This window comes from Pelophylax lessonae (genome assembly GCF_965119305.1).
Source record: "Pelophylax lessonae genome assembly, chromosome: 2".
Classification (NCBI taxonomy): Eukaryota; Metazoa; Chordata; class Amphibia; order Anura; family Ranidae; genus Pelophylax; species Pelophylax lessonae.
This window is the reverse complement of record NC_138769.1, coordinates 218,918,632-218,933,548: the sequence shown is the minus strand read 5'-3', so window position 1 is coordinate 218,933,548 and position 14,917 is coordinate 218,918,632. Positions and strand designations below refer to the sequence as shown.

Sequence of the window (14,917 nt, the reverse complement as noted above, 5' to 3'; positions counted from 1 at the left end):
GATATTCACATTGTGTCTGCATAGACTACAGTGGGCCATATTTAAGGTTTAAAGTAACTAGGTGCAAGGCCCAGATTTGTCATCCTCTGGATTGGTAATCCAAAGCTGCTCAGTGCTTCTGGCCAAACATTAAATCACATTCTATAGACGAGCATCTAGTAGCCCTGTATTTTTTAAAGTGATACACGCCATTTCTAGCATGTGCACATTCATGCACATGTCCTAGTACAATCGTGTTTAGAGCCTGCATTTAGATAGTGGTATGCAATAAAAACCCCTAGCAACAACCCCTTATAAGCCCTAGAGACATGTTTGGGCAGACTTATGCAATGGAGGGAAGGAAAATAGCAGGGCAAAGAAACAGAATATATGGGGAGAACAAATTTGAAAAGGTTTGCTAAATTGTAGGTTGAATTTTGGGGGATGCCATACCCAATTCACTCAGTCACAACATAACATGTGAATTTCAGTATGCTTACAGTAAAGCTCCAACACATTTCACACTCAGTCCAAACTATTAGGTTTTAGTATAGGACATTCCTCTGACCTGTAACTTACTACGCAACAATGTACCTCTCAAAACCAATGTAGCTGGCAGAAAGCACAGTAGAATGCTTTATGCTATTACAATGTTTGGGTATGGTAAGTTTCAAGTAAAAATTAAGCTGCATAACAGAAATATCAAGGTTGGGGCAACAAAAACTGAATTGTAACATACAGTATAAAGTTATGTTTATTTGCCAGTTTTTCTGACTGGAAACATAATCGAACCACATTTTCCATCACTTGTTACAAGACAATACAATGTGAACACCTAATAAAAAAAAGTTTAAAAAGCATGTCAAAACAAAAAAATCTTTCCATCATCTGTACACAGTTGAAGGCATCCATGTTATTTTCTCTCGTTTGACCTGGACCGACTGTAGGAGAAAGAAAAATAAATTACTACAAAAACAAAAAAATGCAACATGTTAAAAAAAAATTGATGCAGGTCTACAGTAATGTCACAACTTGAAGGCACAGCTGAAACAGTCCTCTGTTCACTCCTTGCTTCCTCAAACAGTAAAATTTGTATAGCAAAATGTTTCAGTACAAAAATGAAACCTACATTGCTGTCACTACAAGAAACAGAAAAAAAAAAAACTATGCGAATCCCCTTGCCTGCCAATTGTCTACTAGAAGCAATTTTTTTCTCCTTTGTTTAAGCCTAGCACATGCCACAGGGCAAAGTAGGGTGCATCTCAGTGCCAACTGCTCACAAAATTGTAGATGCTTTGAGTGCCTGCACAATGGAATTCTCGCAGTAGTATCGATGAGCATCTTGTGGTGTGTAATCTTTACTTAAGGTTTGTGCACTTCAGTATCACTACAAATTACCTTCTTGATCTAGAAAATGAACGTGATGGTTTGTGGTTCCTTTCTCTGGACAAAGATCTCTCTCTTCGACGATCTCTAGAAAGGGACCTACAAGAAAGCAAAAACCAAAGATTACATAAACAAAAATTTTTTTTTTTTTTTTTTAGAAACACCCCATAGAGGTATTCACTAAAAACTGGATTTTTGACTTACTGTAAAATACTTCTTAACCACTTGCCGACTGACGATTTACGTCGGCAGTCAGCCCCTCACAGGCAAAGCGACGTAGGTCTACGTCGCTAGCCTGTGAGGGTCTAGGGAGCGAGCACCGCCGGAGGAGCGCTCCCGCTCGGTCACAGACCCCCCCCGCACACGAGTGACGGGCGCACCCGATGTCTGCCGGTCACTCGCGATCATCAGTCACAGCGAACGAAAATAAACAAAGTCGCCTGTCAATCTCCCGTATAACAGCACAGATCATACGGTCCTGCTATGTAGGACCGTTAATCTGTGCTGTTACACATCCAATCACAGTAAGAATCACGCCCCAAGGGACACTTAACCCCTCCCTCTCAAATAAAGTTAACCCCTTCACTGCCAGTGTCATTTTTACAGTAACAGTGCATATGTATAGCACTGATTACTGTAATGTCCACTGGTAACCCCAAAAGTGTCAAAAATGTCAGTCAAGGGTCCGATCTGTCCGCCACAATCCCACAAAAAAAAAAAAAATGCAGATCGCCGCCATTATTCAAAAAATAAATCATGACAAAAATCTTTCCCTTAGTTAGTAAACACAATAACTTTTGAGCAAACCAATCAAAATACGTTTTTTGCGATTTTTTTTTTTACCAAACCTATGTAGCAGAAAACAAATTGGCCTAAAATGTTAAAAAAAAATTACATTTTGGGGGGGGGGGGGGATTTCATATAAGTGAAAAATATTGTTATTTTTGTAAAATTTTTCAATTTTGCAATTGTCCGTTAGAGTCACACAGTGCCGAAACGCAAAATAGGCCCTGGTCAGGAAGGGGGTGAAATCTTCCGGGGCTTAAGTGGTTAAGTTCATTGACGGACGCAGTTCCGATTCATATCAGTAGGGTAATACTGCCCCCTACAGGAGTAGGACACTAGGCAGAAAAAAGTTCTGGCTACGTCTATGGGCAGTCACGGAGGGTACACCATCTCTTCCTGCTTAGGATGCAAGTTTTGTATCAAAGCAGTGTCAGAAAACACCAACCCAACTCAAAATAGAGGGGTGGGTACTGCGTCCCGTCAATGAACTTGAGAAAAGGATTTTACGGCAAGTCAAAAATCCAGCAGATAAACTGTATGGAGGTTCGCGAGCGTGTGCCCCCCCCCAGGCAGCAGGGATGCAGAGCCGGCAGTCACGATTGCCCCGTCGGGCACGCACGAATGCTCCCCGTTGAGCGCGATGGTCTACTGTTGTAAACACTGCAGACGGTTCTCTGAAATGAGATCACAGAGCACCTGTGATGCTCCTATTTAGGATCACAGGTCCTTCCCCCCATACAGTTAGAAAACACTCCCCTAGGCTCACATTTAACCTTTTGATCTCCCCTGGGTTAACCCCTTCCCTGTCAGTATCAGCGCATATTTTTAGCACTGATTACTGTAGTAATGTCACTGGTACCCCCAAGTGTCAGTTAGGGGGTCCGAGCTGTCCGACGCAATGTTGCAATGCCGCTAAATATCGCAGATCACCACAATAAAATGACACTTATTTAGGTAAAGCATCGCACAATTGCTTAATTGTCCGTTGAACGCAGTGCCGAATCCCAAAAAAAAATGGCCTGGTCATTAACCACTTAAGACCAGAAGGTGTTTTTTTAAAGTAAAGGGGGCGATCTGCGATTTTTTTTTTTTGCGGGACTGAGACATTGCAGTGGACAGATCGGACCTGACATTTGACACTTTTGGGGGCGCCAGTGACATTACAGTAAACTGTGCTAAAAATATGCACCGCTACTGTAATGACACTGGCAGGGAAGGGGTTAACAGTATAGGTGATCAAGGGGTTAAATGTGACCCTAGGGGAGTGATTCTAACTGGGGGGGGGGCATGGCTTCTGAGATGACCAGAGACATGTGATCCTATATAGCAGGATTACATGGGCTCTATGATCAGCCCAGGGAGAAGGACGGTTGGCTGTGTTTACAACAGCCGACCGTCCTCTCAGCGGGGAGCGATTGCGGTTGTCAGGGTAGCTTCCCGCGCGCGACCAACGTAGATCTACATAGGTTTGCGCAGGAGAGCAATCCTGCCGCAGTAAAAAGGCGGCGGGTGGTCGGGAAGTGGTAAGGAGGGATAATCCTTCCGGTCAAGAGGTTAAGCACAACAGGTCCTCTATTAATCTATCATTTACCTTTAAGGCTCCGTTCACATGTAGGCGTTTTTCTGCTCTAGGATCAGCTCTCAAAACGCCCAACAAGACAAATCCTATTCATTTCAATGGCCCCTGTTCACTTCTGAGCGTTTTGACACTGAGCAAAACGCTCAAAAAAGTACATGAGCTTCTTTTTGGGCAGATTACAGGCGTTCCATTGGTTTCTATTCAACCTAAAAACGCCTGCACAAAAATCGCGGTAAAAAACGTGCGAAAACGCTACGCTCAGGTGTGAATGTAGCCTAAAGAAGAAAAAAAATAAATCTGCCCGAGAACCAGAAGGGATGTCAGAGGTCGCTCCAGTCCTCCAAAGGCATAAATCGAAGTGAGGGTGGATGGGGGGGGTGGGCATCTCTCCCGCCACCCATATAAAAAAAACCCAAACGCACAATGGATGTGGAGCTTGTGCTACCTGCCTTCTGCTGATTAGCACACTTTTTCCAGCCAGCATATCTAAATCTGAGGTTTCCAACGCCAGTTATCTTTTTTTATGCATCTTATCACACTCAAACAAGCTGGACCGAACCGAACTGTTAACCCTGGTACAACATCAGTTTTATTTTCATTCAACCCAGGAGGCTGAACAAAAAAGAAACCAGAGGAACTTGGAAGGAGCTTGCTGTACCAACGTTCCAATGTTGAGCTATTGCGCTGACAGAGAGGGACTGGCCCGCCCCCCATTAGAACACAACGGTCAGATGCTGGTTTTCCAGCATGCCCTTTGGGCATGCTTCTGTAAGGCAGGCTAGCGTACACACAGGCTGAATGTCGGCTGGTTTCTGTTGAACCAGTTGCTATTCAGACCGGGTGTACCAGGCTTAAGAAAAAAGGCATTCATTTTTTAGCATTAAAAAGTTGCTTGATCAAAACCACTATATAGTGATACTTTGACATGTAATGCAGACAATTTTATTAGAATTTATAATCCTGAATATAAGCAATATTTGCCTCGATAAGGATGCATTAAGACACACTAGTACAAGATAAGAACCTCACCTGCTACGGCTACGGGAAAAGCTCCTTCTCCTTGGAGATCTAGTGCAAAAGGAAAAAAAAAATAAGTTTAGTTGTTGATGCAGAACATAGGAATTTACCTAAGTCCGCTCAGTGAAGACCAAAGCAATTTATACCTACGTACAATATTAACCATCGCTACCACCTAGAAGGTTGGGAAGAGAAACTGGAAATGGAAAATTAAATAGTCGTCAAATATTTAACTTCCACTAAGATGCTCATACTTGTCAGCCTGCTAGCTGTGGACTGTTTAATCTGAACACCATTTGACTGGCTTGGAAAAAAAAAAAAAATCCTTCAATCATGCAACCCCGGGGTGGCCATAGTAGACAAAATGTGCACGCAGTATGCACTTGCAAAATATGGGAAATTTGAAGTGAAAAAAAAAAAAGTAGCAAATCTGATTCAGGGAATGTTAATCTATTTCAGCAACCTATTAGTCTCAAAATTTTTGTTAGCTAAATTGAATGGTGGGTTAGTAATGAATACCAAACATTTAAAGATGATAGATTACTTCCAAAACCTAGTGCCAGGACAGCCAATATGTACAGCTCATACACTGGCCCAGATTAAATTATAAAAAAATGTCTATCACCCATAAAAGCTCCAAAGATTTTAAGCAATTTACCTTCAAGTTTATGCCCAGCCAGCCTTAGATTGAGCAAAGTAGAAAAAAATAAAAAATTACCTTCTTACAAAAGCTGCTTAAAGTCTAACTTAAACCAGCAGAAACTCTGTATAAGCAGGAAAAAAACTTACTAGTTTTTGGGGTTTCAACAAGCTAGAAATGGCGAAGATGCCGGACAGGTGGCCAAGTAGAATTTGTAGATAAGTTTTGCCAGGTGTTGCGTTGAATTTAGATGGTTTGCGAAGGGGGATGTTGTGGTTTTTCCTGCTTTTTTTGGTTAGCCGTAGGCTGGCGCTGCAGTTGTTGTGAAGACATTTTGTCAAAGTTAACAGCTGTGCAGACTGGCCGGTAATGTGTGGGCGCTGAAGGTGGGCTGCTGTCGAGTTTTGGTTAAGGTTGGAGAGGAGGAAGGCTGAGTGGACAGCATGCTCGGGAACCAAAGGGCGGTGCAACCTGATGACTGGCCATGCCTGGGTCATGTGATACGACACCAGCCAAGCTGAATGGGGCGCGCTGGTCACATGACGCTGAAAGGGCTAGTTGACTGGCTAATGTAGACCCAGAGGGTGGTGAGAAGAGACATGATGGTGACTCTGTAACGGGTTTCATTTTTATTAGATGGACCAAAAGCACACACAAAAGAAATACAAACAAAAAAACAAACAAAAAACAAACCATCAGTATAACTACCTACTTTTAACTGATGGGGTATACTTAAAAACTTATTTTGCAACTATTCATTTCAAACTACAAATTAAATAAAAAAAATAATAAAATTGATGAGTCTGACATAAGCAAGCATGAAAACTAGATGGACCTGACCAAGACAAAAGTTGCACACTAATTTTGACTCTAAATTACACTTCTGACAATTAGTCATCTAGTGCATTAAGGGCCCCTTTCACATGATGCATAAAGCAATGCATTTTGTGCATTAAGGTAACCTGCATCAAAGCAACCTAATTTTGAAAAGGCTGATGGTATACTTTAATGCACCTGTAGCTTTAACGTTTCAGCACATGCCATGTGTGTGCGATTTACAACAGATGCACTGAAAGATTCAGCACAAGTGTGGCAATCTAAATAAAAATGGTAGTGCAAGTCCTGCTGGGCAGTGACATTCACCGCAGTAACCTATTCTACCGTGACACCAGTGTGAAGGGGCCCTAAAATCTATATGCTTGCAGCATAAAGGGGGATAAAATAGCCAACACTGAAGTGTGCTACTTGTCTTCTCCCATCTCCTGCTAAAATGTTCCTCTGATTACAGAATTTATTAAATTAAGGGCCCATTTATAAAAAAAAAAAAAAAAAAAAATAGAAATGCAATTCCTCCCCCCCCCCAATCTGCCGTATTTCACCACAAATGTCTTAATTTATCAAGGACCAAAAACCAAAAGAAAGCAAAGAAAAGGAGGTAAAATGGGGAAAAAAATAATTTGGGAGGTGGGAGAGAAACTGCAAAAGGTAATAAAGAAAATGAAAAGTACTGCTTTATGGAAAGGCTGATATCGAATAGGAGTGGATTTCAAAGCAACTGTATGGTAATGTAAAGCTGTGAAATAATGGCAGTTTTTTTTCCCCCCACATAAAATTAGGTGGAGACGTTTTGACTTTGCCTCTTTATAAATAGGCCCCTTTGCATCCTTACATTCATTAGACTGTAAAAGCAAGCAGCAATCCAAAAAAAAAATTCTGGTTTTGCCAATGTCTCCATCTACAGAAAATCCCTCCATGCAGATCATGAAGAGCTGCATATAGGATCAGGGTATGATTTCTGAAGGGGAAGATCCATCAAAAGAATAGCATCTCTCCTCCCTACAGTCAACCCAGTGACTCATGTTAAAGCCACTTTGATGCAAAGTGATCTTGGCAGATCTACTACACAGCCAAGCCTGAATTACAGGGGTGGCAACAAGGCACGTACCCCTGTGCAATCTGGTGAAGGAGAAACACCTTCCTGTGCTCTCTGCAGAGACCAAATGCACTATAATGTTTCCCACACAGTGGCACTTATGAAGTACACAGAACAAAACCAGGAGGTTTTCATTACAAATAAAAATTTTGCAAACCAAAGCTGGTATAAAGAATTAGAGATGTAATGGAGAAGTGTATTTATAGTACAAATAAAAAGTTAAAAGTTAAATCAAGAGGATTTCTGCTTACTTAAGCAAAAATGTGATAATTTGTTTCACCTAGTCACATAGGTCATTTCAGAAGTGACAAATGTCTAGGTAAAGCAAGGAACAAATGTAAGCAAGCTTAAGGCATGGGTAACTGGCACAGCACTCAATGGATTGCAGCATTTAAACACAAACAGCATTAACAGAAACTGTTTCGCAAGAGATAGGACTTGCTCTTACAAAGTTAAAAACAAAGACACACCTTTATTATATACACTAAGTAACATCAAAATGTGGTACAATACCTGCGTCTTGGAGGAGGACTCCTCCTACGGTAATCATCCCTAGGCCTCCTATTCCAAGATGGCGGAGGACCACGATTCCGGCTTCGCTTTTCCCCATTCGATAATTCAACCCTAACGCGACACCCACACATTGTCCTGAGATAAAAGCAACACATTTGTTAGTATGCATGTTTAAACTTAGACAAGCAGACCTGTGCCCTCTCCTTAAAACTTTATATTTAGCACATCACAAGCACCCCAAATGTGCCTGCATTTTAGATACCCAGAATGCCTACATGCTCTACCATGCATTTCCAGGGTGGAAGAGTTAGTTTGACCAAGTCAAACCCATCAACCCAGAAAATGCTTATTAGCACACCTAAACATTCTGAGCACGAGGTGCTTTCCATGCGGAAGCAAGAGTAATGCTTAGCATCTCTTTTCCTCTAGGTATTTGTATGTACTTTATACAAAGTCAGCAAGCCCAATATATATATATATATATATATATATATATATATATATATATATATATATATATATATATATATATATATATAAATAAATCTATAGTTTTTCCCCAGCGGAATGCTTACATCGGTTATATCCTACTTAGACAGCAACTGTTCCTTTATTTCAGAAAAAAAAAAAAAAGCCAAAATCCTACATCTAAACATTGTGGACACGTGCAATCAAGACATTACTACACATGATAATCAACATAGATTAACCATTTTGAAAAGCAAGTGAAGGAAATTACCGTCCATCAAGCTCTCTAACTGCATCTGCTGCATCTCTAGGATCTTCAAATTCTACGAATGCAAAGCCAGGGGGATTCCTGGCAACCCACACACTACGAAGAGGTCCATAGTAGCCAAAAGCCCGCTCAAGTTCTGTTTTATTTCCATTGTTTCCAAGATTTCCTACATAGACTTTGCAGTCTAGCGGACAAGAGTCACGATGCATGGCTGTAAAAAAGACAGTATATCAAAGATAGTTATTGCCACGTTTTCGATTTCAGAATGTACAGAGTATGATGCTTCAGTAAATCAGCACGATCAAAGAAAAATATATATATCTCAATTAGAGTACACCGATAGTACAGCTACTGGGCTGAGTTTTAGTCTCACTTACCAAGATTGAGTGCAATTAAAACGTTTACATTGATTTTCATGAATGAGACTAGCAGTTATACCTGATTACATTTTTGTATGGAGGGTTATCAGGGGTATTACAAACTACTGGTGATTAATTGCCTCTTTACAGGTATAAAAGGAGATCATTAAACAATTGCGGATTTATTAGGTGGGCCATACAGGGTGCTGATTTTTTGTGCACAGACAGTGCTGACAGGGGATCGATCAACTTGGTACATTCAGCCTGCCCATTACCGGCAATCTTGGCCGGTTTAGCAGGAATTCAAACTGTGTATGGCTGGCCTTAGACTATAAGGATCACCACCATTTTAAGTATTTTTGAGCAGGGCAGTGCCAGATGCTGCCCAGAGTGAGCATTTTTCCAACCCCGTACAGCAAAGGTGGCCGTCTCCTGCACAGCCAACTTCGTGACAACGAGCCTGTTAAACCGCAGGTATATGGTCTTGGCACCTGTTATCTGGGTATAGTGGCTGGCAGCTCTGTGTTCAATGACATCAAACCTACATTGTTAACAGGCTTGGTCATTGCACCTGCCTGTGTGACCGGTGTAAGGTTAGAAAACCATACCTCGTGAAAATTCCATACCCACATCACTTCCTGTCAGAAACTTACTGGAACAGGTGAGCAGTGTAGCAGTGCGCATGCTCACAGCTCCGGATACGTCATTGAACAGCTGAGGAGCTTACAAGTGCGCATGCTAGGAGGGTATGGAATTTTGACGGTAGTGTGTGTAATGTTACACCGCATCAACTGTTGCGGCGGTTACATTAAAACAGCTCGACTGCAATATGAGTCATCTCCGCTTCTATCCCTGTCACTTCCCTGATCTCGGCTACTAAATGTAAAAGCAGCGGCGGGTGTATGAAATCTAAATGACAGATCTCGGCTCCGTGATTTATATTTTCATACACCCGCCGCCGCTCTTACATTTAGTAGCCGAGATCAGGGAAGTGACAGGGATAGGAGCGGAGATGACATGTTGCAGCCGAGCTGTTTTAATGTAACCGCCGCAACATCTGAGGCGGTGTAACGTTACACACACTACCGTGAAAATTCCATACCCTCCGAGCATGCGCACTAGTAATCTCAACTGTTCAATGACATAGGTGCACCGGAAGTGATGAGGGTATGGAATTTTTACGGGTATGGTTTTTTCAGGGAACACCGGCACAATGCTTAGGCAGGAAGCTCAGCAACACCAAGTATGCAATATCACCAGGCTTAGGCCCCTTTCTCACAGGTCGGATCCGCTCACTGTGCAGAGATGGACCTGTCAAGAGTCCTGCTCTCATCTATGGGGAGATTGGATGAAAATGGACAGCATGTCGGTTTTCATCTGACCCGCTGGACAGATGAACGCATCGCCATCCGTCTGTTTTAAGCTGAACATTTCGATCAGATGACACACCTCCGCTGACATCAGCCTCTCCATAGAGAATGGTTGGCCCGATCAGGTCAGCCTAAAAGAAGAAAAAAAAAAAAAACTGGCAGGCGGACCTGATTGGTCTGATCGTGTTATGGGGCATTAGAGTTAACCTACATACACACCTATGCGCTTTGTGTATTTTCCTGTTTTGCAGAAATGCAGTACAGTCATTTAACATGGTTTCCTATGGTATATTTTCACATCCATGCGGTTTTAAACCGGTGAGTTTTTGGAAAGGGTCGGGGACTTTTTCCCCTGGCAGCAAATTGCACACCTTAAAAACACTGTTTATTATGTACGGTTAAGGAGCAGGCCAGGAAGCTGGCCACCGTCTCCTTACTAACCATGACTCAGCTGTCAGCTGGGTTCCCTGCTGACAGCTAAATGTACCAATAAAAAATTGCCAGGTAAATTCGGGTCTGGTATGGATTTGGAGGGATGCAGCTTTGCAGAAGAAAGTGGCCCGCTTTAAGCTCCATATAAATCTGAGAAAAAAAAAAAAATCTAGGCACACAGAATGAGTTTATACAAATTAAGCCTGAAGAAACCAAAGCACAAAAACCCATGTATCAAGCAGTCCAATGGGTTTCGGTACATCCGCACCATGGAAAACCTAGACTGCTTCTGCCTTGGTTAGTAAATTCCATTAACATACTTAAAAGCACAGAAGATACATTCTACATACGCATTATGGGGAATGTTACAATGGTTTATCCCAAGCATGGGTGTTCTTACATAAAACATGGTCATAAAGGTAAACTACACAAGTGTGAAAGAGTCCCACAGGTTCTGAAAAACGGCTCATCAAAAGCCTTTTAAAATGGGACCACACACAGGACCAGTGAGGAAAGAACAATGGAAGGCAAAGGACCTGCCTCTTATCTGAATGACCACAAAAAAACCACCACCATTTTCTCCATTCCCTCCCCCTCATAGGAAACAATACAATGATGTAATAAGGGAGAGGTTCCCATCCCCCAACAAACCTCTGCAGCTCCCAGTGAACAAAAAAAAAAAAAAAAACCCCACACGTCCCCAGAGAATCTTGTTAAAGCTGCTGTAGCACTAGGCCCTACCTGGTGTGTCAGGGGTCAAGAATCTCACTACAATCCCATCTTCAGTGATTGGATTTTACATGCACAGACGTGGTAAATAAAACTGGCCGTATACTACAGAATAAGATTGTACTATCTTCCTTTTGGTTAATCACGCGTGTTACAATCTGGCCATACAATCAACTTCACAGTTATCAAATCTACTTGATAAAGATTTATATAATCTATCCAATTTGCATCCAAACGGACATGCCCATGTACTACTTAGTGGATCAAAAGGAGATTGCAGTGTGTGGTGAGCTTTCCATGATTCGAAAGAAAAATCTATGGGCAGCATAAGGTTTCACAGAGCCCAGGATGAGAAGGGCTGATTTAGACACGGTAAATGTCTGTAAATACATTAGGTTGTAAAGGCTCAAGGGTTTTTTACCTTCATGCATTCTAAGCTTGAAGGTAAAAAACCTTCACTGTACAGCTCCCCCTTCATACTTACCAGAATCCCACCTCGATCCAGCGATGTGCACAAGAGCCTTGGATCTTCAGGGACTCTCCCTCATTGAATGAGACCGCACTGGGAGCCACTGGCTACCACTACTGTCAATCACACCCAGAGAGCCAATGAGGAAAGAGGGAGCGTGAATGGACACAGTAGTGGCTCAGGAGCCACCATAGCAATCTGCTTGCTATGGGGGCACTCAGCAAAAGGGAGGGACCAGAATAGAGGAAAGGGCTGCTTTGTGCAAAACCGGTGCAGCAATTGCATGTAAACACGTAAAAAGAGCATGACAAACTGTTGATGCTATATACATACTGTGTATTAATGCACATCAAAAGCATGCAATTGTGCATGAAAAAGCAAAAAAGAAAATGTGCAGAAGACCTGCAGTTTCTGGCATGAATGGGCCCTCAGGCCAGTTTCACACTGCAGTTCGGCTACAGCCTAGGCGTACCTGTGGTTTCCCATTAACTAATGGGGCATGCACATTCTGAAAGAGCACCGAAGATGTAAACTGCATCTTTGGCGTGCTTTCAGAAAGCTGGTCCGAAAAAAAAAAAAAAAAAAAATTTATGAATAACCCAATAAAGTCTTTGGGAAACCCTGCATCAGTCCCTGCCCTCAAGGAGCTTACAATCTAAGATCCTAACATTCATATATCTACTAGGGCCCAATTTACATTACCAGGTAACCTACCAGCATGTCTTTGCAGTGTGGGAGGAACAAAAAATTGGAGTACCCACAGAGGAAACCCACACAGGCATGGGGGGGATGCAAACTCCAGGCAGGGACATGGATGAGGTTTAAATCAATGGATCAGAGATTGTATAGTGTATGCTCCATAGGACAGATTGTGGATTGTGCAGTCATAATCTGGCTTTATTGCTTTGAATGTGTGTAATGGTGGCAGAGGCCACAGCTACTAAAGCAATGAGGAGACACCCAGGACACTTCCTCCTCCTCATGAAGATCTAAGAGCACATTACACATGAACAGAAGCAATGAATGAAGAGCAATGACTGGGCAATTATTAGGAAAGAAAACCTACCACTGCACTAACAAAAAAAAAAAATAGTATATATACACATATCTACAATTATTATAACACAGGAATGAATATATATATATATATATATATATATATATATATATATATATATATATATATATCCTGGGAGGGAAAGAGAAAGGCAGCTAATCCCCCCATATCTGGTATAATGGAGGAAGCCCCACCACAAAGCACACAATATATATATATATATATATATATATATATATATATATATATATATATACACACACACACACACACACACACACACATACACACACACATACATACATACACATTATTATAACACGAATTATATATATATATATATATATATATATATATATATATATAAAAATCACCTGGAGGGAAATAAAGAGAGAAAGGCAGCTAATCCCCCCATCTCTGGTATAATGGAGCGCACCCCCCCCCCCCCCCATACATGGCTGACCCCACACACACTGTACAATCCCACTATGCGGTTGCCTCCATAGTGAATGAATGAATTAGGCTTCGGTAGCTAAGACCTGTATAGCGCATAGCCAGCATTTAAAGCTTTTTTTAAAAAAAAAAAAAAAACCTCATGGCTGTTAATAAAGATTTCTTGAGGTAAAGCATAGAGGGAAATGAGGAGCCATTACACACCTCTTCCCGCTCAGAAAACAAAATGGCGGTCTGCCTTTGTCCCCACACACACACTCACGCTCATCCCTCAATACTACGCCAGGCCCGCCACCGCAGAACGTACATAGAGCACGGTGCTATCAGGCCGTATGTGGAGGTTTTTGTTTCCCCCCTCATCGTTATTTACCGCTTTCGTAGGGGGCCCGGGATCCGTAGCTCGCTCTGGACTCCAGTCTGTAAGCCTTCCCGCTCGTGGTAAGCCAGGCACAAAATGGCTCGCGAGCACAGGAGAACTTGTGTCTCTTACAACCCACGGCTGACGTCAACTAAGATCCGCCAATACCAGCGAGGCAAAAAAAAAGGAAGGCCGCCTAGACGCGCCCACTCTGGCGGGTAAGAACGGGGCGTGGAAAGGTGCGGCGGCCATGTTTGTTAAGGGAATGGGTGTTTTTAGATTGAAATGAAAGAAAATGGTTGCAGGGGTCCCTATGACCTTGGACGTAAAATATGTACAAAATAAAATGAGTTTATTGTTCGCTAATTCTTCACGTTAGATGATTTATGTTTTTTCTTTGTACTGCACTTTATCCTAGGGAAGGATGGTGCACATAATTCAAATTCTGAGGAAACCTCTTGAAGGCTGGGTTCACATCTATCTGCGGTTTGCAGTCTGGTGTCTTGTTCGTTTCTGTTCACTGGTTCTGGTGGGATTTGGGTGCAAAATTTTGCCTTAATTCGCACCTAAATCGGGCCCAAAAATGCACAGGACCCTTTTCAAAACCGCATTGGACATGTGTGAACTGGCTCCATTGAAAGCTGGTGTTCCACCCATCATATTGTGCAACGGAAGTGACGTTCGAACCAAAAAACCCTTACTGCGCAATCGCTATGACGGGTAATCTGATAAAACACCCATGCGGACATCTTACACATGTGCATCTACATTTTTGTGAGTTTTTGATGTGCTTAAAGTGCACCATGTAAAAACAACAAATTCCGTTTAAAATAGAAATGAAAGGTCGAAACTTTTGTGTATAGATATAAGAAAAAACATTATAAATACCTTTTTTTCCCTTTTGTAATAGATGATCACATTCCCACTGTTCTCGGCTGCATAAAAGCTGGGGAGAGGAGAAGCAGCAGCACAGTAAATGGCTGTGCGGGGGGGGGGGGGGGGGCAGGAAAGGTTTGATCATTGGAGGAGTTCATGCTGAGTTTCTGGCATAGCTAGGGAACTGACCACAGTGTGCTCTCCTGCCTAGTGTGGTCAGTTTTTACTAGGAAAGCAGAGGGACT

At 42.2% G+C, this 14,917-nt stretch overlaps 1 protein-coding gene across 1 annotated transcript; it reads right to left on the bottom strand.

Annotated features, from left to right (window-relative positions):
• Positions 1-715: 715 nt before the first annotated feature.
• Positions 716-13,956, bottom strand: LOC309547242 (serine/arginine-rich splicing factor 3-like). The gene is made up of 6 exons (XM_082247064.1): positions 13,809-13,956; positions 8,573-8,780; positions 7,834-7,968; positions 4,760-4,798; positions 1,378-1,464; positions 716-920 (listed from the first exon to the last, which is right to left on the bottom strand). The coding sequence occupies exons 2-6, from the start codon at positions 8,776-8,778 to the stop codon at positions 893-895; spliced, it is 495 nt and encodes a 164-aa protein (XP_082103190.1). The 5' UTR covers positions 8,779-8,780; positions 13,809-13,956; the 3' UTR covers positions 716-892.
• Between the last annotated feature and the right edge of the window lie 961 nt (positions 13,957-14,917).